The sequence below is a fragment of the Oryzias latipes genome, chromosome 1, assembly GCF_053564925.1.
Source record: "Oryzias latipes strain Hd-rR chromosome 1, Olatipes_Hd-rR_3.1".
Lineage (NCBI taxonomy): Eukaryota > Metazoa > Chordata > Actinopteri > Beloniformes > Adrianichthyidae > Oryzias > Oryzias latipes.
Window position 1 is genome coordinate 37,786,566 of NC_136237.1, and position 21,796 is coordinate 37,808,361.

Below are 21,796 nucleotides of genomic sequence, written 5' to 3' on the forward strand. Positions count from 1 at the left end.
AAGCTGTCTGACCACCACTGGAAGCCTTTACCGTTCTCTCTCTTAGCTTTACCAAGTCTCCCTAAATTTCACCTGTTTGTTTTTCTCGTTTTTATCTGGATTCAGCATTTATTCCTGAATATGGGATCAGTGCCTTTCAAGGTCAAGTGTAATATAATCAGATCATTATCAAGGCTTTCTTTTAGAAGCTGTCATCACTCTTTAATGTTTGCCACAGATTCCTATTATACGGTACATGTACCCTCAGTGTGTGTGTCCGTCCTCGAACAGTTGTTATTAAAACCTGCTGTTTTTAGTTTTGAGACCATTTTTGACTAAAAATGTAATGAATGCTGCTCTTGAGGGTTAGCAGTTGCTCTAAGGTTTCGATCAAATAAAATCTCCATTAATAAAATCCCAAATTATCCTGCAATTTAAGGGGGCAAAAATTATATTGACTGAGGTGTATTTTTACTACATTCCATTACATTTAGAAAGATTCTAAATCAGCGATCTCGGCCATTGCAAATACTGTACTCGCATTTGTATTTTCGGGAACTGATTGCAAACATCTGAGAATTGGATACTCGTTACAACCCTAAATAATATGCCAGGAGGGAACTTTACTTTTTAGCACATATTTAAAAAGATTTTAGGGTTAATAATGATAACAACAACTTTATCTATCTGTAAAAAAAAAAAAAATAAGTATGATAAGTATTGAAAGATGTACTTTTAATACAGAAACTGTACATTTATGTTGTCAAAAACAGTTCTAAAGGATTGCTTCTCCCTGTTTTGTGTTTATTTGTATATTACTGTAGAGTTAGTCCGACTCAGATGAGCGGTAAAATGTCAAGGAGCTTGGTTTAAAGAATTCTTTAGAGGGTTTTTTAGGGACCTTTATTTCTGTTAAAAATTACTTGTTTTGTCACAACGTCTGTTTACCAACAACAAACCAGCAACTAGACGAAATTCACTTCATAATTTTTACTCTATAACTGGATCTTCTCCACTTCCATGAGCACCAAAAGGAGGGACACACAGCTTTTTCTGGGCGAACAGTTGTTGTGCTATGCAATTCCAATTTTAAAAAGTACGTTCCACCATTTAGAAAAGTTTTTTTCCAAAGTGTTCTTGTAGTTTGCATCTCAAGTCATCACTTGCGTCGATGACAAAAGCAGCAGAAATGTGTTGATCTATGCTGCACGCGTCAATGATTTCATGTAGTTCATGCAGTGGATTATGCTGAAATATTGTGGCCTTACAAAGGAGTTGTCTCACTTGCTGTTAGATACACAGCAAATAATAATTTATGCACACTGCCCACTTCTTTGTATTTTAGTGCACTTCAGCAGATTAGCTTACATACATTTATTTGCCAGCACAAGGAAAAAGTGACCGGGCATCATCGTGTCGGTTAATAACAGACTTTTCATGGGGGAGGAGGATTTTTCTGCCACATGCTCTCAATTTTAGGTTTGTTTACATTCACTTAATGCCAGATGGTTCAATTAAGCTACCTGCATCATTATTACAAAGAAAAAAGAGAGTCACACATGCAGCTGCAAAAACATGCACACACACCTGTCTAAATTAAAGACAATCAGTGCTTTTGTACAACTGCATTTTCTGATTTATTCTTTGTAAACTCACTTAATCTTTTACATTTTTGTCCACCCTGCCAATTTTCTGTATTTGGCTCATGGTGGCAGCAGTCTCAATGCATATTAAAAAATAAAAGTAGATGATGATAAAACATTATAAACCTAACGAAATCTTGCAAAGTCTTAAAATATTTCACCCAGAACAAAAATGTATCTTCTTAAAGCATCATTTGCAGCAAAACAGGGGTGCATATTTATTCAATTAATACATTCTAAACGAGTACAAACAAAACGTGCAACTACATTTCCTTATTTTGGATCTGCAAGTAATTTCTTTTTTTTTTTGTAAGCTATGAACTGATCTCAGCAGACCTGTGTCATTATCTAGGACATAGCAGTAGTTGCTAGTTGCTGCAGTAGTTTGTTGGAAATTTGCCTAGATTTGGGCGGAACCGCTGGGGTAAAGTAAGTCCGCCCCCACTTCCTGTCACCAATGTTTTTGCATGCTCGCCCGCCAGTTTACAGCTCCTCACATCCTTAACCTAGCATTACTGGTGCAACAAAAATGGATTTATTACAAGTCTACAAGTGCATCTACAAGTGGATGCATAGGAATAGAGCGGAGCAGGGAGCTAAGTTTAATTTTCCTATTATATGTCTTCATCATCAGAAAAACGCCACAAAAACTTGTTAAAAACACCAAAAAGACAATTTTTATTGGAGTCTGTATTTAAAGAAAACCATTGGCTATAGTGTTTTAGAATAGGCTTCATGCTTCTAAATTTCTAATTTTAATTTGTTATCATAACCTTAATCATTGGTTTGTGATGTAGAATTTATTGGTAGTAAAACATATCCTTGCACAATACTGACACAATTTTCAAGTTCTGTCAAAGCTCGTGTTACCGCGGCACCTTTTGGAGAAGACTGAGATGGATAGAGAGACAGTGGCCATGTGTTCTCTGGTCACATGAGTCCACATTTCAGCTTTTGGGAGAAACAGACGTTAGGTTTGCCAAAGATGACAAAGACCACCCATGCTGTTTTCAGAAAAGCTGCAAAAGTCTTCATCTGTGATGGCATCGGCACGCATCAACATTCGGAGCGGGGACGACTTGTTGTGAAGGGGCCGTTTAGACAAAGACGTATAACAGAATACTAGAAAGGCATATGCTGTAATCAAACTAACAGATTTTTAGCAGAAGATCTTTGGTCATTTTGACAGAACAATGAACGTCATTCTAGAGGATTCACAGCCTCACAGACATATTTCTGAACTACACCAGTGCAGGTCAATGAAAGTTACTGAAAATTCTCTAGGTACCATTTACTGCATGTTATGGTTCAATCTATTTAGCAAGACGTGAAAGTAGCCTTTTTTTAATGCACATGTAATGTTGAAAAAGGGTTTTGGAGTTTCAACCTCAACAGAGTCTATTTAAAATCGTATTTCACCTGATTTAATTTCATATTTCCTCACGTAACAACAAAGGATACGAGGGGACTTAAGCATATGGCAGTTTCATTTAATCTATTATTTGAAAAAAAAAAAAAAGTCACACATTTTTATGTTTTTTAAATGTGTAACAATTTACTTGTGTCAAAAAATTGCACACAATCTAGTTGAGCTGCGAAAAAAAAACCTTCTGATATATAGACAAGATGAAGCCTCTGGAGATATTTGATAAATATTAAAAGCAATATAAAGCATAAGGGTGGTCCTGAACAGATCAGTATCTATGTCTGTTTAATGTTTAAGCCCCCGAGCTTCTGGCTAACATCTAGGATGATGCAACACAGTGGTAACAAGTCTCTTTGAGTTTTGCCAGACGTATATCTATCATTAAGTGTAAGATAGGTAAACAGTAAAAATAGCCGTTCCTCTTTCTCGTTTTATAATTATGTTGAAATCATTTGCAGAGTATGCCCTCCGTTTCATTTATATGTGACTGAAGAGCCATGCTTTTTATTTTTGGTTGGCTTGAGCTCAGTATGCATCCTACAAACTCTGTTTCTCTGTGACAGATTGAGAGGGGGCATCCAAAAGCAATTTTCTTTGTTGTTGTTTTGTTCTCTGCCTGGAAATTAGTGCACGAAGTTAAATATAGTCATGACCTCATCCCTGTATAACAGATCTGCCTGTTTGGAAGTGAATGCTGTTTGCTGAGGAAATATGGAAAACAATTTCAGCAACAAACAAATAAGAACGACCTCCTAGAACGATTGTTGAAAATACCCCAAATCGTCTACCTCGAGGCTAAGCTTGTGCTGTTGTGTAATAAAAAGCTTCTGCAAAGGAACAGCTGGGAGCCACGTTAAAGTTTTCAGCTAAACATATAAACACACGCAAAGCCTTCTGGAGAGAACATGTAATGTCATTTGAAGCAGACTGTGCTCTAATTGTTTGTCATTTAGACGAGGAATTTGGGCCTTTCTCTGCAAATACTTGACCGTCGAGTAGCCTTATTAGAGGATGCATTTAGCTTTCCATACAGTATGTCTCATACTCATCCTGTTCTTCTCTCTACTTCCTTCTCTGTGTGTGCAGATGTACAACAGCATGCCTGTATGTTTGCCAGCTGCACGAGCAAAATCATTATGGAAGTGAAAGAGCGACGTCCATACTGCTCACTCACCAAGAGCCGGAAGGATAAGGAAGCTCGGTATACTGGTAGGATGCACTTTCTTTGTCCCTACACAACATTGAGACAGTCATGGTTTTAGTCATATAAGTTACAATGTTGACATTTTATTTTATTTTTTATTTATATGTTTATTTTTAACTGGTCCTGTCCAATAGCTGGGCAAACAGATGAGAGCTAAAGGCCTCTTGTGTTGACATATTTTACTTTAACAACAGGGGTTATGAAGCTTCTGACAAACCAGAGGTATGTCTGAATAAACCCCTTTTGTAATCGATGCCAAACTTTATTCATTTTAATCATATTTGAAAATCTTTTGTGTTGGACCGGAAGGAAAAGAAAAGGAGGGAGGAAGAGAGAGAGATATTAGAGAGGGGGGGAAAGGAGGGTGAATATAGGGGGGGGGTAACACTATGACGCAGCATAAAGTGCTGCGTCCATACGTCAACCATGGGAGGGGGACCACTACCAAGTAGCTCCTACCCTCAAGGTAAATCGCAGGCTGACACCCCCCATCATCCTGATAATAGATTATATGAGAAAGAAGGCAAGTCGGGGACAGCTGGTAGACTGTCCCCCGGTGGTCAAACAGCCGTCCCACGGCTCCCCCAGCACAGAGCTCAGGTACCCTCAGACCCAGGGGTCTCATCCCCGAAGCGCCGACCCCCCAGGCCCCACACCACCCATCCCACACAGAGAGGGAGGAGCCAGAAAGCACCATCCCCGGAAGAGCTCTGGTCAGGCTTTAACAGGACCGAGGCAGCCAAGCCGAAGAACCCAACCCGTCAAACCTCCAAGGTCCCGTACCGATAGTTGACTCTCCCCCTCTCCTAGGCAGCCCCCCTCTCCCCCTCAGGACAGGGCCAACAAGCCCGCATCAGTGGTAGGTGTCGCCTAGAGCGACTGCGGGCCCCAAGAGGGTTCCCCCACCCCGCCCCAGAGCCAGGGAAGGAGTGACCCCAGCCCCAGGTGCAGATGGGCAGCTCATCCAGCGCCACTGGATCCCCCCGAACAGGGCCCCCTGCAAACCCCCCCAGCAAAGGGCAAAATGACCATCCCCCCAAGTCAAGCCAGACCACCACTCAACCTCCCCAACCCCCCACCCAAGCCCAGAAGACCGTGCAGCACCCCAGCCTGCTCCACCCAGGCAACGGACCCAACCCCCCGACAAGCGGAGTCCCTGCCGCCCCCCACCGGGCACCGGAAACCACCGACCCCCACCCCCAAACCACGGCAGACAGACAAGGAGCAGTGAGGCACCCCACCCCCTAAGTCATGGAGTTATCTATGGGAGACCAGAGAGTGGGCGAAATTGTTGGCGCAGAGTAACACCATGACCTTTCCTCTTCCTCTTGCTGAGAGGTGTCTGTTTACAAGCTTTCCCACTAGCTTACAGCCCTTCTCACCCCCAATCTAAGATTAGCAGTGCAACAAAAATGGCTTGCAACATTGAAGCTAACCGGCCGGACAATTGAGATCCAGATGCCAGCTCAGACAAAGAAAACCGAGACGTTCATGGATGCATCAGGCAGGAAGCTTGTGGCCCACCCGGCATATTTTCTACTCAACAGATAAAGCTCTTTTTCAAATGATATTTTTTCATCTCTCCTGGTTTACAATGATTTAATAAAGTAAAACTAAGAGATGCAGTTTTAAGCTGAATTTCCCTTATATATGTCATCCATTATGATTAAAATACTTCAAGAACATGCTAAGAACACCAAAAACACCAAAATTTAGTCAGAGTTGGTCTTTACGCAAAGTAACTGAAGCCTCAGTCTCTGTTTACAAGTCTACTGTGTGTTATATAATATTAGCAACCTCAAGTTTAAATGTGCAGATACTCTTTTTAAAATATGTTACAACAGATAAAGGATGGTCTTCCAGTCCAAGGGTCACAATGCCAAAAGGTCCCAACACTAGTTGCTTACCTACACATTTTTTTGGAAAAGAACTAAAAATTATTTTAAAGAAAATAGATAAATATACCTAAACTGTTGGATCTGTTTTTTTCATTTATAGTTTTCTCTTTGCCAAAACCATCAGCAGAATGTCTGCAATAATGTCTTAATCAAAAGTTTTCTTTTTCTAAAAATTAACTTTAGGAGTGGAAATTTCTAAACTGCCAAAGGCAAAATAAATGTGGAAGAAAAAATATAGAGCCAACAAGACAGCTTATTAAAAAATTGTGCTTGCAGTAGTCCTTTGTGTAGTAGAAACAAATCTTGGGGGATTTCTCTAACTGGCCTGAGGCTTCCTAACTGCTGACAAAATGTTTCCAGGAACAGGCACCTGTATTCTGCTCTACAAATAGTTGCGCTGTTATGAAGGAGGGACGAGTCGTCCTGTTGGCTGCCTTGTTAAAATTGCCTCACCAGTTTCTGTTACAGACATTCATTTGCCTAATGAACACGCTGATTTGCACCTTCATGTCAGACATTTGAATAATGTTGTTATCAGAGACACAAATGTTTAAGTTCATTTTGTTTCTCGTTACACAAGAGCGTGACCAAATTACAAGAGAGTCCCTGCAGCACAGACAGAAACTCGCACACAAAGATGTGCTGCTTTCCAGGAAAACACTCCTCTTCACACACCTTTTGCTCCTGGAATTTGATGCAAGCAGAAACAATTTAAAGGCAACGAAGTTTAGATATTTTTCTTGTCTTTTTTTTTTATATAATTTTTTTAATTTTGTGTTTATATTCCTGTGCACACATCACCTAAAAAGAACCACATTTTATGTGTTAAAAAACTAAACCTTTTCAGAAAACTTTCTGTAATGTATATTTTAGTGAAACATAACTTTAGCTGCAAGTACTTTGATACAAACACCATAAGGATTTTTGGAACTATACTGATACAATGATAAATAAATAAATAAATGAAAACATAGTTGCTCTAAATTAGTACTATTACTTTATTCCTCCTTTACATTGTATTTTCCTAAAATATATATTAAAAACTCTTTTAAGAGGGAAGATTGTGTCGTTGGATTTCTAAAAGATATTTTTCATAAACATACAGAGGTTTTTTTATTTATTATTTTTGTATAACACATTTAACCCTTGTGCTATCTTAGATGACCCCACCCTTACTTTGACGTGTTCTCCCTACCATGACAAAGGTGGATAAAGGTGGAAAGATTTCATGTAATCCATGGACACCAGTGAAGATCACAAATCATTGAAGAAAAAAGATTCAGTGCACTGTCTAGTGGGTCTAGATGACCCCATTCCCAATGTTAAAGTGCCTAGGATAGCACAAGGGTTTCAAAATAAATAGAATATGGTCGAAGAAGAAAAAGTGGGTTGAAAAGATTTTTTTTCTTTAATTACTACAATATCTTTTTATGAAATAAAAATAAATAAAAAATGGAAGATTGAACTTTCTGTGGAAAATCCTTGTTTTTCTTAAAGGAAGTAAGTCAAGTTAATAAATCTTCATTTATATCACATTTCAAAGTGCTTCAGAATGTTGAAACAAGATAAAACCAGAGAAATAATTCAAGCTGCTGCAGATAAAACTCAATGAAACGAGCTCAAACATTTTAAAACACAGGTAAAAGATGGCTTTAAAAAGAAAAGAAGAAGAAAAGTCAGGTAGCATAAGGGAAGCATTTCAGTCACTAAACAGTCCAAAGTTGTTGCATTTTACACTTTAAGCCCAGCTACCCACTTTTAATTTGCTTTTTGTGTCACATCTTTAATGCAACCTTTTTTTAACCAAGTGAAATTTTTATAAACTGAATCTGAAGTTGTCATGAAATAATACCTCAGGGATTTATGTATTTAATGTTTCTCTAAAGTTTCTGTTTACACTGTTGCATTAAAAAACTCACTGATACACCACCATACTGAGGCTATTGTGGGCACATTGCACAAATAAAACCTTGCGTTTTTCAAAATTGCAGGATTAATGGTGGTCGGGGTGAAAGTAACATTTTATCAAAACAAAATTACAGGTTAGCAATATTTTAAAGGGGATCATTATTTTTAGGGTGCCCGCTTGCTGCCCTCAACAATTTGCCAGTTGTTTACATCTTCCATACATGTGTTGTTGTTGTCAGGCTCATCGGTGGACAGCGAGGAGTGTGTGATCGGCTCCCAGGGTCTCCGAGTCCCCACTCAGAAGTCCTACTCATCCAGCGAAACGCTCAGGGCCTTCGATCAGCACCAGGACCAGACCAGGTGAGAGCTGCATCTTTATCATGTTTCACTTTGACTCAGAAGTCCTGCTCTATATTTATTGAACTTTCAAAGGACTTTTCTGGGACAGATGGACTTTATCCAATAAACCGTCGTTTGGAATCCTCACCCGCAGACAGGTGCAGCTAATTGAACCCATTTATGAAATGAAGCTCGTGTCCTGTTCAGGAAAGGACTTCAGGGGGGCAGAGGGAGTGCAGCAATTCATCTGGGAAGCTCTGTCACTTCAAAGTGACAGGCAAAGGTTGCACGCTGCTAAAGACGCTGAGGGCTTCTGGAGGCAACGCTGTTTTTCCTCTCCACAGTGAGGCCCATGAGTCGGCTCTTGTCTGCCTTGTTTCCCACCTTAAACAGAACCACAGTCGGTGTGGGCGGGACCATCTGTTCACCATCCCAACACTTCTGTGGGCTGACATGCAGAGCCGGCAAAAGCACTGTGCAAATGTGGTCTTTTAGTTATGCGAGTTCAGCTGGACCAAATAAAATAAAAATATTTATGCACTTAGAACCAACAAGTAACAGCAAGTTTCTCTTATTCATTGGAAAAAAATGTTTGTCCAAAAAGAAGTAATGAAAATAATAAATAATAAAATAAAAGATGTTTTTATCTTGATTAAAGGGAGAAAATCTGCTAATAGAACCATTAGAATTTGTCTTGATCAGATTTCCTAAAATAAGTCGTGATGTCATGCCCTTTTTGTCTAAAAAGTGCAAAAACTTAAACATAAAAAAATTACTCTGGTAATTGGAGAAATTATGTCTGAAAAGAACTGTATATTTATACTCCTTATACTTTGTATATTCCTACTCTTTCTCCTCACAAATAGATTTTGGAAGCTACAACAGTCAAGCTATCCTAATTTCTAGACCATAAATCTTCCTTGAGTAAGACAACAACGTAGATCAATTTGTCTTGAAGATTCTATGTAAATAAGTCAAATAAAACTTTTCGGGTTGGGGTCTTCGCTGAAGCAATCGGCGGTCGCCCCGGTTGGTTGGCTGCCTCGGTCCCGTCGAGGTCTGACCAGAGCTCTCCTGGGGGCGGGGGCCTGGGCTTGCTCCATGGGGGTGGCGCTTTATGGCTCCTCTCTCTCTGTGTGGGGTGGGTGGTGTGGGGCCTGAGGGGTCAGCGTTTCGAGGGATGGGACCCCTGGGCTGAGCCCTATACTGAGGGGGGGGGGCAGCTGTTTGACCACCGGGGGCAGTCTACTAGCTGTCCCCGACTTACCCTCTTCCTCATATAATCTCTTATTAGGGTGAGAGGGGGGAGGGTCAGCCTGTGATGAACCTTGGGGGGAGGAGCTACTTTGCAGTGGTCCCCCTCCCATGGTTGCCGCATGGAATAGCCCCCCCCTCTCGGTTTTAATTGCACCTTAGGCATGTTAGGATGTTTGGACATCACTGCCAGCAAGCAGCAGCTGTCCTTTTAGCACCCTACCCGGGGTGGGGGGATGCCCAGAACTCCTGGGTGGTGGTGAGGTGTTCGTCTGGGGCTGTGGGCGCTCTTCTTGGGCGGGGCCCCATGTTGGGCCCTCCCGGCTGCTCTCCTGGTGTGACTGGAGCTTGCACTCTCTGTCTCCCCATGCCCCCCTGCACTCTGGCTTTGAGGGCCCCCGTGGCGGTCCTGCTGGTTCTTGGTGGATGTGATCGGCCGGGGGGCGGTTGTTTTCTAGTTCCTACCGTGCGGGCAGTAAGAACACCCTCCTTTCCCCACCCTCTCTAACATCCTTCACTCTTCCTCCCTCCTTTTTCTTTTCCGCCGGTCCAACACAAAAGATTCTCAAATATAATTAAAATGAATAAAGTTCAGCCTCGATTACAAAAGGGGTTTATTCAAATATACCTCTGGTTTGTCAGAAGATACATAACCCCTGTTGTAAAAAAAATATGTCCAACACAAGAGGACTTCAACTCTCATCTGTTTGCCAGCTGTTGGACAGGACAAGTTAAAAGAATAAATAAATAAATAAAATAAAAATTGTTTCCTAAGTCGAGTAAATCTGTTTCTTGATACAAAACCGCCCACTGTTACTACTATTTAAAGTTAAAAAACTTTAAAAGACCTTTTAAAGTAAAAAAACAAAAATACAATGTAAAGGAAAAATGTAAAATACTATTTAAAGTTACAAAACTTAAAAGGCTATGTAGAGTAAAATGTAAAAGTGAATTCTGTACAGGAGACTTAGGATGGAAGAGACTGATTTACAATCCTCTACAGCCAATCAGGAAGCAGAAAAGAAGAAAAAAAGAAAAAATCATGCAAAAATTGCACTGTAAAATATCCACAAATCTTATAGTGAGAGAACATTGTAATTGGAAAACTTAAATTTTAAAGTCTTAGTTCCAATGAACACTACTTTACTTTTTTTCCTTTTAATTCATATTATTGTACCTTGAAAGATTTATTTGACTGAAACTGAAGTCATAGAGTGTCTTTGGCCAATCATGATTAATTTGAGTTAAATTCTGCCTCTGGCTAAATGGCTTTCTGTGTGTTTGCTCTGGGCCGCCGAAAATCACTACTAACTAGGTTTTCCTGCAATAATGTGTCAAAGTGTTTGTGGGAAAGAGATGCAGCAGAGGCCTGTTTGGTTACTAATAGTGCTGTCAAAGTTAATGTTTTTAATGCATTAATGCAATCTCACTCAGACAGTGTTAGAAGCATTTGTACTTTTAATGCAAGTGAACGTGTAATTAGAATCTTGATCTAAGGTTCAGTCCGGCCGAAGCTGAAATGCTGTAAGTGCAGGCCATTAAGCAATTGTTTTTTGTTTTTTTTTCTGACACATTGAGTTTTAGTGACAGAAATAAGGGAGTTTTGCTCTTGTTTTGAACAGGTTACTATACGGCACTACCAAGGGACACAAAGACATGGTTCACCGTGAGCAGGATGATTACAGCAGGCAAGGTGAGTGTTTCTGCTCACAAGAAGTTATGTCTTCTGTTTTTGTTGTAGTTTTTCTATACGAAGCAATAAGACCCTGATGCATTTCACTTAAATGTTTAATAGAGAGTGAAGAAAACAGACGTTCAATATCTTTATTTGCAGTAGACATGAAAAGTTCCACCCAAAGTTCTTGAAGATGTTTACAAATCTACATTTACCAAATGTGAGCATCTGAAGCCGTGGTCTCCAACACCCTCCAACTGAGATCATTTCCTTTTATTTTATTTTCTGATACTAAAGGAAGTTTTATTTTGAAAAACTACCGAATTCTGTTCACCACATCCGTCGGTACGAATGCTTTGGTGTGATATTAGAGAAAAATCTTCTCATTTTTGTTTTTGTTTTCTGCAAAACCCCCAGAGCTTTTGGAACGGGAATATCTCATGAATTTTTGACTTGATAGTTAGCAGATGAACATGACAAAACACAGTTGGCTTTTTTGTGATCAACATTTATTGGATCTGAAAGAAAATGAAGCAAAACTACGCCGAAAACAAAAAAGCTCAAAGTTTTTCCTGACTTTCTCAATATGTTCTTATTTTTACGAACATCCTGTTATGGTAATTTTAGCAACATGAGTGAGAAATGAAAGGTAAGAACATGCTGTTGATATCAGGCAGTTAATTTTGAGGTTTTTTTACCTAAAGTCATGGAGTATTTAATCAGGCTAACAGCATGTCCCCAATTTGAGATAATGCAGTATTGGAGTTGAATCCTCTTTATAGAGTTCTCTGTCTTTCTACTGTTCGTCTCCCTTTGAATCAATTCAATTTTATGAATATAAACCCGTATCACAACACAGTTTGATGTTAACTTGAGGACACAAACTTCACAAAATAACAAACCAAATGATAAAAACGTTGTTAAATAAATGTAACGTCAATTGTGAAAGCTGTTTTAAATCCAAACTTTGAACTTATGTGATCTTTACTTTCAAAAACCCATGTTGTCTTTCTTTGACTGTTGTAATTACCTTTTTTAAATTTTCTGATTCTTAAATTCTGCTCCATGAGTTGAGGGGTCCTCAAAGAAATCCAAAGGAAGTGCAAGAAGAAGTAAAACAACCTTCCAAATTTAATGCTGTCGTCAAAAACGTCAGTATTTATAGTAAACTAACAAAGACTCCAGTTGATATACGAAAGTGCAGATCATTTTTACCTCTTCTAATGAGTGCCAGGAATTTTCAGAATGGAAGAATTGTTGCCCCAGTTTGACAGGAACAGCCCTTTCTGCTACTTCCCAAGCCTTTTCGACCCACCACTGTTGGGAATTTAGCCTGAAAGGGAAAGGGAGCAAATTTATCTCTAGCACCCTTTGCAGTTCTTGCCAGAGGTGTGGTATGTACTTGGGGACAAAAGAAATGCAAAAATTGTTGATGATATCATTTGCCAAAGCCTAAAGGGTTGAGGAGTCAAAAGGATCAATTAAGTTCTGAAGTGCTAGAAGGAACTGTTCCACTCACCCAGTTTCCTCCTCCTAAACTTTTCTGGTTACCATAAGGCAGTTTACAAGATTTTTTTAAGAATACATGAAAAAATACTGAAAATTATTCTACTTTTATATAAAAAAAACACTATGTAACTGGAGGATTGTGTGCTGTTAGCTGAGAGAACACATTAACAGATTATTTATACATTTAAACCGCTTTTGAGTTTGAATTAAGAATTTTGCTGTGATGAATTCCAGATTTGGACTGACGAATTCCAGATTTTAGATTTTAAACGGTTTCTATTCAGTGAAACTCATAAAATAACGTTGAAGGCTTTCTGAGATGTTACATGTTGCTCTAGCTCGTAAAAGTTGGTTCGCAAGTGAAGAAAGTTTGTGAATTTTGTAGAAAAACACAGTGGTGGAACTATTATGACGCGGGCCTTCTCTGAAGTATCTATAAAAGTATGTGTACACTGCTTTTATTAAGTATGTAAAACTATTTGTAAATGGATTCAAGAGTCTTGTGCATTCACAAAAAAAGACATTCAGAGGACTTATCTTTGGTTAAAGGTGATACAGATTGGAACATCTACCTTTCTGCTTCCATTTTTCCGGTCAGTACATTTGAGTAATTCAATGAAAGGAATAGGAAATCAAAATTTCAAGGACATTAGAAAATTAGTACAGTGAAATCAAATTCCTGACTCAAAGGGATAAAGACCTGATGAAAGTGACTTATTGAAGTTTCATTCAAACAAGAAAAAAAATCAGAGCAAATGAACATTTTAAAGAAAAATGTTTAAATGCAGAGCATTAATCCCCCCCCTCACACACACACAGAAAAATTACAGGAGAGTCAATATTTAAGTAATGCAAAATCATAATTACTCAATCACCTTATCAAATTGGTTTTCACTGATGTCCTAATTGGATCTCATTTAAAATGAATTTAACTTTTAATTGGACAGCAATTTTCATTATCTCTTGTTGTGTCATCAATTATATACAGCTCATATAAAATCCCTTTTTATAAAAGGAGCTACATTGTGTTAATTTCTACATGTATATTCATTTTAATTGAGGTAGTTTGACCATTTCACATTCACTTTTCAAGCCTGATAAATTAGGCTAATTCAATATGTGTTTATTTTAAACTGGCTTCATACAAATGAAGTAATGATTAATAAAAACACAGAAAGATCAAATGATTTATCATTAAAAGCAGTATATTCAATTAGCTAATTCTGCTAAATCATGATCAGCCTGGCTCTTGCATAATTGTCTTCCAAAGGCTTCTGTACTATTGTGTATTTAAATAATTTAGAAATGTTCTGGGACTTTCTGCTGGTTTCAGTCCCGTTACAGCTCACACAGTCATAAAGGTTGGAGGATTTTTATTTTTTTTTCTTTCTTATACAGCAGAAAACTTCAAAGCACAGCTGGACTGCAAAGTCAAGTTTGAGAAGCTTCTGGTGAAAATATCATGATCCATACCCAGTCTTGAGTGAATTGTCAGGGAAGAATTCCTACCCCAACTTTTTATTTCTTTCCCAAATCCAAGTGTGACGTCAAGGAGGGCTTTGTCGTAGATTTGCCTCTGTTATTTTTATCTTAATATTAATACAGTTTTTCACAGCTGAAATGTTTCTTGTAACAACCAGGTCACCTGTGCATGCTCAGGTTCATATGTTTGGTTTTGTGAGCTACACAAAGCTAACGGTTGGAATGTTTTTCCTTTTCAACAGGGTTCAACAAACTATTTAGGGCACCACCCATCCCTCCAAATGCCCCTACAATTGGAGGGATGGGGGAGTAGGGGTGGAATTCGGATTCGGCCTTATTATCATTGTTGACAAAAATTAAGAAATTATTAATAAAAACATTTTTAAGCATTAAAAAATGACAAAAGCAATATTTTTAAAGGAAATTAAAACAATAATAAAACTGTTAGAAATGCGTATTTTTGATTCTTTCATTTATAATGGCTTTCCCTCCGATGTTTTGCCACCGCTCCAAAGCCTTTTGCCCCCCTCCCCCCATAAAAATGTTCTAACTCCGCCCACGGAGCTACCTCTTTAACCCTTGTGCTATCTTGTGGGGTCCAGATGACCCCCATCCCAACGTTAACGTGCCTCCAGGTGTTTCCAAATGTTTAGCAAGGCCGGGATTTGGTAAGGGAAAAATGTGTGACCAGCATTCATGTGAAGAAGAAAATAACACAAAAAGTTATCTTATTCAGAAATACAAACCATTGTCATTTTGATGACAAAAACAAAAGAAATCTGTTCCTTTCATTTGGCTTTTGAGGCTTTGAAGATCAAGTAGCCACAGGTTGTTGCCCAACGTTCACAATAACTTATGATCAAAATCAAGTCATTTTTTTGTCAGGAGCCTGCATGCTAGTGGAAATCTGAAAGCAGATTCCTGTTGGTCCATGGGCCGGACTTTGGACATGCCTGTCTTAGACCAATTATCTCACTTCAAATGTTTTTATTTATTTCTTATAAAACAGAGATTTTTGATCTGGTACGTTCAAGATTTATGCACGTTGACTCTACTTAAACAGGCCTAAGTAATTCATGAAATTGTTCTCTTTTAAAATAGAGCTTTACACTTTGGTTCATGGTTGTGGAGTAAACTTGACTTCCATTTCTCTTTAGTAGGGTTTGCTCTTTTTGGGATTTTTATATAGCAAATGACATCCAGTAAGTAAATATTGTAGGTCTCTATCCATACTCATAAAAGAGCTATAGGCCCAAATCCGCCGTTAAAAAAATATTCAAAATGTCATACTTCATTTCTAGCCCCAACAATTTGCTTTAGAGGTTTAAACTCACTTTTTAGAAGAATATTTTCCAGTGTTTACTGTTATTAATGTTTAAAAATCTATTTAAATTGACTTAATTTAGTGACCTTTTGACTGAAGGCAATCCAATGTAGGACATGTTGATAAATAAGAAATGTGCCACTGTTTTGTGTGACAGGACAGCACTTCAGTCTCCGTCAGCTTGGGATCTGTGAGCCGCCGCCACGTCGTGGCCTGGCATTCTGCTCTGATATTGGCCTTCCCCACCGTGGCTTCTCCGTGGGTACCGCCCAGGACACAGATCCAGACAGCCAGGCTGTGATGTCACCAGAACGTGCCATGAGGTTGTGGGGCCGAGGGGGTTTGGGCAAATCGTCGGGGAGAAGTTCCTGCCTGTCCAGCCGCTCCAACTCAGTGCTGACTCTTACAGACACGGAACACGAGAACAAGTCAGACAGCGACAATGGTAGGAAAACGTTTGTGTTTGTGTTTTTTGGAATTTCCTTACTCTTCGTTTAGATTCTGTTTCTTTGTGTTTATTTGTTTTTTTTTACAAATTATTTACTTGTGCAAAAGAATAAGAACAACACCTCAATGGTTTAAGATTTTGTCTCTAGGTTGTGTCATAGTCTTTTTAAAGAGACAACCAGAAATGTACATTTTTTGACTCAAAAACGTTGTACAACTTTGATTTAGTGGTATTTTCCTAACATCTGCTCAGATACAGGGGTAGAAAACCGACTGAAAAGCCTCCACTTAAAGTCCAAGTCAGAAGATTGTAGTGCTTGTAGTTTGTGTGTCCATGTGTGTGTGGGTGTGTTGTTTCTTATCAGGATTGTAGGAGGTCCAATCCTCTGGGTAGCTGTCCCAAACAGGTGCATTCTCACCATGGACCTCCTTTGTATCTTACCTTCACACAGACACACATAATGAAATGTACAATGTTTTCATTAAACTGGCTAAACATAATCGCTCACTTATTTTCATTAGGAAGTGATGCTTTAATTAACCGCGGGTAACTGCTGAGTCACTGTATTTTCAATATTACTTTATTTGTGCTTTTATTAAATGACATGTTGCTGTAGAAATCAGTGCTCTGGAGGAAACTGAGCATCTCTAAAGTTGTGTAGTCATCACATTTTCAGGAGGCTAATTGACTTTTAAAAACACAATTTTGTGTCTCTGTGTGTATTTGTGTGGGCGTCCTAAAAGGCTTAAGTTTCCACAGCTGCTCTCAGCTGCATTTGGTTGTAAGCGTGGGGTTAGATATACAATTACTGGTTAATGAATTAGAAACTAATTTAGTTCAGATATTTGTGAGCTCTACCTAACCTGATTAGTTTAATCGCTGTGTTTTTTTAAATTTGTTGCACCTTCTGAACAATCAGTGTTGATAGATTCCATCGCTCCCTGATCTGATCACTGTGCAGCTGTTTTAGTAAATTGTGCATCCCTTGGTTTTTACTAAAAGTTACATTTTCCCCAAGATTTGAAGAAGATTTAGTGTAAACCTTTTTTAACTGGTAAACCGGTTGTGCATAACTTCAGGTTTGCTCTTTGGTTTTAAGGTTTTAGCTGTAAAAGAATATAATTTTTACATTTGATGTCATGAGTTCTGCAAAATTAACTCAGTTCAACTGAAATTATACAGAGATAGTTTCACGACAAAGGCTTTATTTTTATTTATTTTTTAAGCACATGAATAGCAATCATGACAAGATAAAACAGATAATAAACTTACAACTTTATAGTTTATGAGCCTTTGTTGTTGAATGGTGGTGAATTTGGTGATTGAACGTGATATGATAATTCATAAGTGAATGTCAATTTGTATTGTAAAGTGCACTATATAGACATGTCCAGGTCAGAAACAAATTAATATCATAAATGTCTGGTATCATTAATTTTTTATATGAAGGTTGCCTCAAGTTGATGCCTTAAATGTACTGTAGATGAAAAAAGAAACACAAAACAGGCGAACAGCTTGAGTAAATGCGACCATAAGAGAGCAAAAATGAAACAATAAAATCTTAAAACATGGCAATTAATGTATTAATAAAATACTGTCATGGGTACAAAAAAAGGTGAGATAAAGGAAAGGTGTAAAACAGTGAAGGTGAGAAAAACTGCCCAGTGCGTCTTTAACTGAAAGCGACATTTCTCTTAATTTTGAGAGGGAGCAGGTAGGGGAAGTACGTAATCAGTATACATCTTCAACCACGACCCAACTGCTCACATTTATTAAACTCAACAGCTTAAGGGTTCTTATTTGCACAGTATGCCTCTCTTCGTCCTAAACTATTTACTTTTTTTAAAAGTTTGTCCACAAAATGCATTATTTGATTTCTCTGCAGTCACCAAGCAGACATGCAGCCCTGCTGATCCTCTAATTTGAAATTCCTTGGAGGTTGGTTAAGGGAGCATTGCTATTGCCATTGTGGTAATTCTTAACAAAAAGCTGCCAAAAGTGTTCTGACACTGAAATGTTGTTAATAATCTCTGAGGTTGCTCTTTGACTTGTATGCTGAAAGCCACATAGATGGGAAGTCCGTGCCAGGAGTGTGTGACAGACATAGACGCACATTACTTTGGGGAGAACACCATCCCCACAGGAATATTGAAGTGCTTCCCAACTAATAAGACACAATAAACCAGTGACCCAAAAAAGCTACCAAACAATGAAATGAAAAGAGTTTGGAAGAATGGACGGAAATGATTTAGAAGATTAAAAGCGAGAAGGCAAAAAAAAAAAAATAAAAAGCTCTGCAGAATATTATCAGAATAGTGTGAAAGGATCACAAGCTTCAAGGAGAAGAGGGATCAGACTCCAAAGGTCTTTTTTAGCTGCTCTTGTTTTTTTAATATGTCCAGCACCTGACAGTTCAATACATTTGCCCCCGAGCTTCATACAGACATTATGAGTCTGAGCCAGAATGAGACGAAAGGTGTAGCCTTCAACATGAAGCACCACTTCAGTTTTGACCGGAGAAGGTTGCCGTGCCCAGGAACACTCCTTGACTCTTCATCCCTGACAGTCTTCACCAGTCTAATTTTGAGGAAGTGTTGGCTATTCAGTGTTCTGGCAATAGTTTATACGCCTGCTGTGAAGTCTTTTTTTTTTTTTATGTGATTGTTTTTAGAACAGAATAAAGTAAATTGAAGAAAATGTGTGGAAAGCATTGGAGCTGACTTTACAAAGTGAAATGTTGCATAAATAGCAAAAAAATAATGGACAACAACTGCTTTCCCGCTGAGAATACACTGTTGAAGCAGCACAGAATGTTCAAAGACTTTTTTAGGTTTGCTGCAGCAAACACTCTCACTTTTTCCTTCAACATACAAGCATTTTAGCCTGTAAATTAGATAGCTAACTTCTTTATTTTGCTGAAACAATTTGACCTCACTGAACCTAAAGTATAGTAATACAAAAATGCAGAACTATAAACGGCATTTTAAAGAAGCCGTAGTCATCCAGTACCAAAGTGCATTACACTGAACAAAAACACAAAAGTGTTGCATTCATATGCATCCCATTTGTCACGAGATGAACTCAAAGATCTGACACATTTTCTACAAACACAAAATGAACGAATGAATGAATGAATGAACGGACGGACGGATGGGTGGATGGATGGTTACAAAGAACAAAAAGAAAAGAAAATGCCACCAACTACTGAGCATTAAATGCCATTCTAAAAAGGTACGTTTTTTAATTGACATGTCAAAACGTAAATTAAAATAAAAAATAATAAATTAATCGCTAAAATAACAATTTCTCTTAAATACTGTTCACAAATCTGTCCAAATCTTTGATAGCGAGCCCTTCTTCTTTACTGAGATAATCCATCCAAGATGCTGATTAGACAGCATGATTATTTCACAGGTGTGCACCAGATTCATATTTGTCCACACTGTTGGGTCTCCGGTTCATTCCCCTTGCTCCTGATGAAAGGGTTTGTACAGCCACCATCATGTCAAGTAGTTTGTCCCACTCCCTTCGCTCATCCAAAACGTAAGCAGTGCGATCTTATGCCCTCTCCTTCCTCACTGTGACCTTGTAAAATGTATCTTTCGTGTCCTAAATTATGTTGTCTTCCAAAAAAAATTTGAACCTTTGTTGTCCATGGCGAAAATGGACGCCAGTGTGATCTGCAGTGTTAACGTGCGTTATCCTGTGGGAATGTCACCTTAAATATAAAATAAAAACTTCTATTTTGAAAGTACAACAGAAGTTTTGACTTTGAATCCCCGGACCTGACTAGAAATTGAACTCCTTTGTAAAGCTTGCTTGCGTTTCATAGCGGAGAGACAGTTGTAAGACGCAGATATGACATAGGCGTGTCGCCATTTTGTCAATGCAACACAACGACGATGCACCACAGGTGGACCAGTGAAAATCAACCTTTAGACTTGCCCCGATAAAATGCATAGAGACCCTGTGATTAGATCCTGAGGCCATACATCCAAGAACATCCCAGAACAGATATTTGAGAGAAATTGTTGATTTGTATAAGTGGAAAATAAAACAAAAGTGTTCCGTTCATGTTTTTTTTCAGTTGAAATCGAAAATATATTTATAACATAAGAGGCAGATAAAATAAAGTCCAAACAAGTTAAGGGCAAACCCACCAAAGTCCTTCTTAAAGCAACCTTTTGTTACTGCATCTGCAGCTTTGTTGCAGTAGGAAGTGAGAGAATAAAGAGATAACATCAAGAGAAAGTAGAATGGTGGAAGAGGGAAGGAGATCAGACAGCAGGAAAGATATAGTAATTGAACAGGGGAGAAGGGAAAGCTGAGAATAAAGGTAGAAGGGAAAAAGGGTGAAGCTTCTCATTGTTTGTTCTCCTGAGAGGAAATATTAGACCATAGACGTCTGGCTGGCTCCCCAGTGGACACACACCTAAACATGCGCACACACACACACTGTGAGACAAACACTTTTGTGGTGTCTGGGCCCGTGGGTACTCAGCTACTGCTCGCCCAGTTACATGATACTGATGATCTCAACTACAAGAGTAGAAACAATGAGGATGCATTTGTATTTATGTTGACTGATGCATGTTTTCTGAGCGTTCTCAACAGTTGAAAGATTTGCCTTTCTATTTGTTTTATTCATCTGGCTAAACCGGAAGAACTGGCTAATTCAATTAAAACAACAATTAATGCCCAGATGAATAATATTTGGTTTTTGTCTTTTTCGTGAAATAAATCGCTCTGGATGTCACAGCAGCCAAGAATCATAATACCCCTTGTGCTGTCTTATGGGGTCCAGATGACCCCATAAGACTGACGTGTTCTCCCTACCATGAGGTGGATAAAGGTGAAGAGGATTTCATGTAATCCATGGACACTAGTGAGGTTCACAAATAATTGAAGAAAAAAGGTTCAGAGCACTGTCTAGTGGGTCTAGATGACCCAACTCCCAATGTTGAAGTGCCTAGGATAGCACAGGGGTTACAGAAGGAAAGTTGATATAGACCAATTTTTGGGAGACATTTATTTAACAAAGCATGGGACCATGAACAGATATATCATCTTGAAAGGCAAATCAGAATAACAGAATATTAGACTGGATATTTCCACGCTTCACTAAAAAAACGTATTTAGCTTCATGAAACATGGGAGGGATCTAGTATGTTAGCTCAACATTTGTACTGAACAATTATTTAGAGAATCGTAGCTTAATTTGAGCTAAAAACACTATAAAGGTGAAGAGTCTGGGTGTCATCCTAGATAGCTCCTCATCTTTTCAGTCCCATATCAATAATATTACTCGGTCAGCCCATTTCCATTTACATAACATTAATCGTCTATGCCCCTCCCTCACTGTCCCCTCTGCTTCCATTCTGGTTCACAGTCTGATCACTTCCCGTCTAGATTACTGTAATTCCCTCCTCTTTGGTCTCCCCCAAAAAACCCTTAATGAACAGTTGGAGCTTATTAAGGGTTTTTTGGGGGAGACCAAAAAACCCTTGGTCTCCCCCAAAAGACCAAATCTCCAGAACCCCCTCCTTCAGTCATATCACCCCGGTTCTCCACTAGCTGCACTGGCTTCCCATAACCTCCAGAATCCAATTCCAACTTCCTCCTGTTCACCTTTAAGGCCCTCCATAACTTGGCTGCTCCTTATGTCTCCGACCTCATCCATATCAAAACCCCCTCTCGTTCTCTTCAG

General features: G+C 38.8%; 1 protein-coding gene across 15 annotated transcripts in view; it reads left to right on the forward strand.

Moving 5' to 3' along the window:
* Nucleotides 1-21,796, forward strand: part of tenm3 (teneurin transmembrane protein 3) — a 709,086-nt gene that overhangs the window by 462,110 nt on the left and 225,180 nt on the right. For all 15 annotated transcript variants that reach the window (XM_078946824.1, XM_078946819.1, XM_078946845.1 and 12 more), the window contains 4 exons: nucleotides 4,135-4,257; nucleotides 8,298-8,418; nucleotides 11,274-11,344; nucleotides 15,799-16,086. In XM_078946824.1, coding sequence (XP_078802950.1) covers nucleotides 4,155-4,257; nucleotides 8,298-8,418; nucleotides 11,274-11,344; nucleotides 15,799-16,086 — 583 coding nt within the window. In that variant the 5' untranslated portion in view covers nucleotides 4,135-4,154. The remainder of the gene's footprint in view (nucleotides 1-4,134; nucleotides 4,258-8,297; nucleotides 8,419-11,273; nucleotides 11,345-15,798; nucleotides 16,087-21,796) is intronic.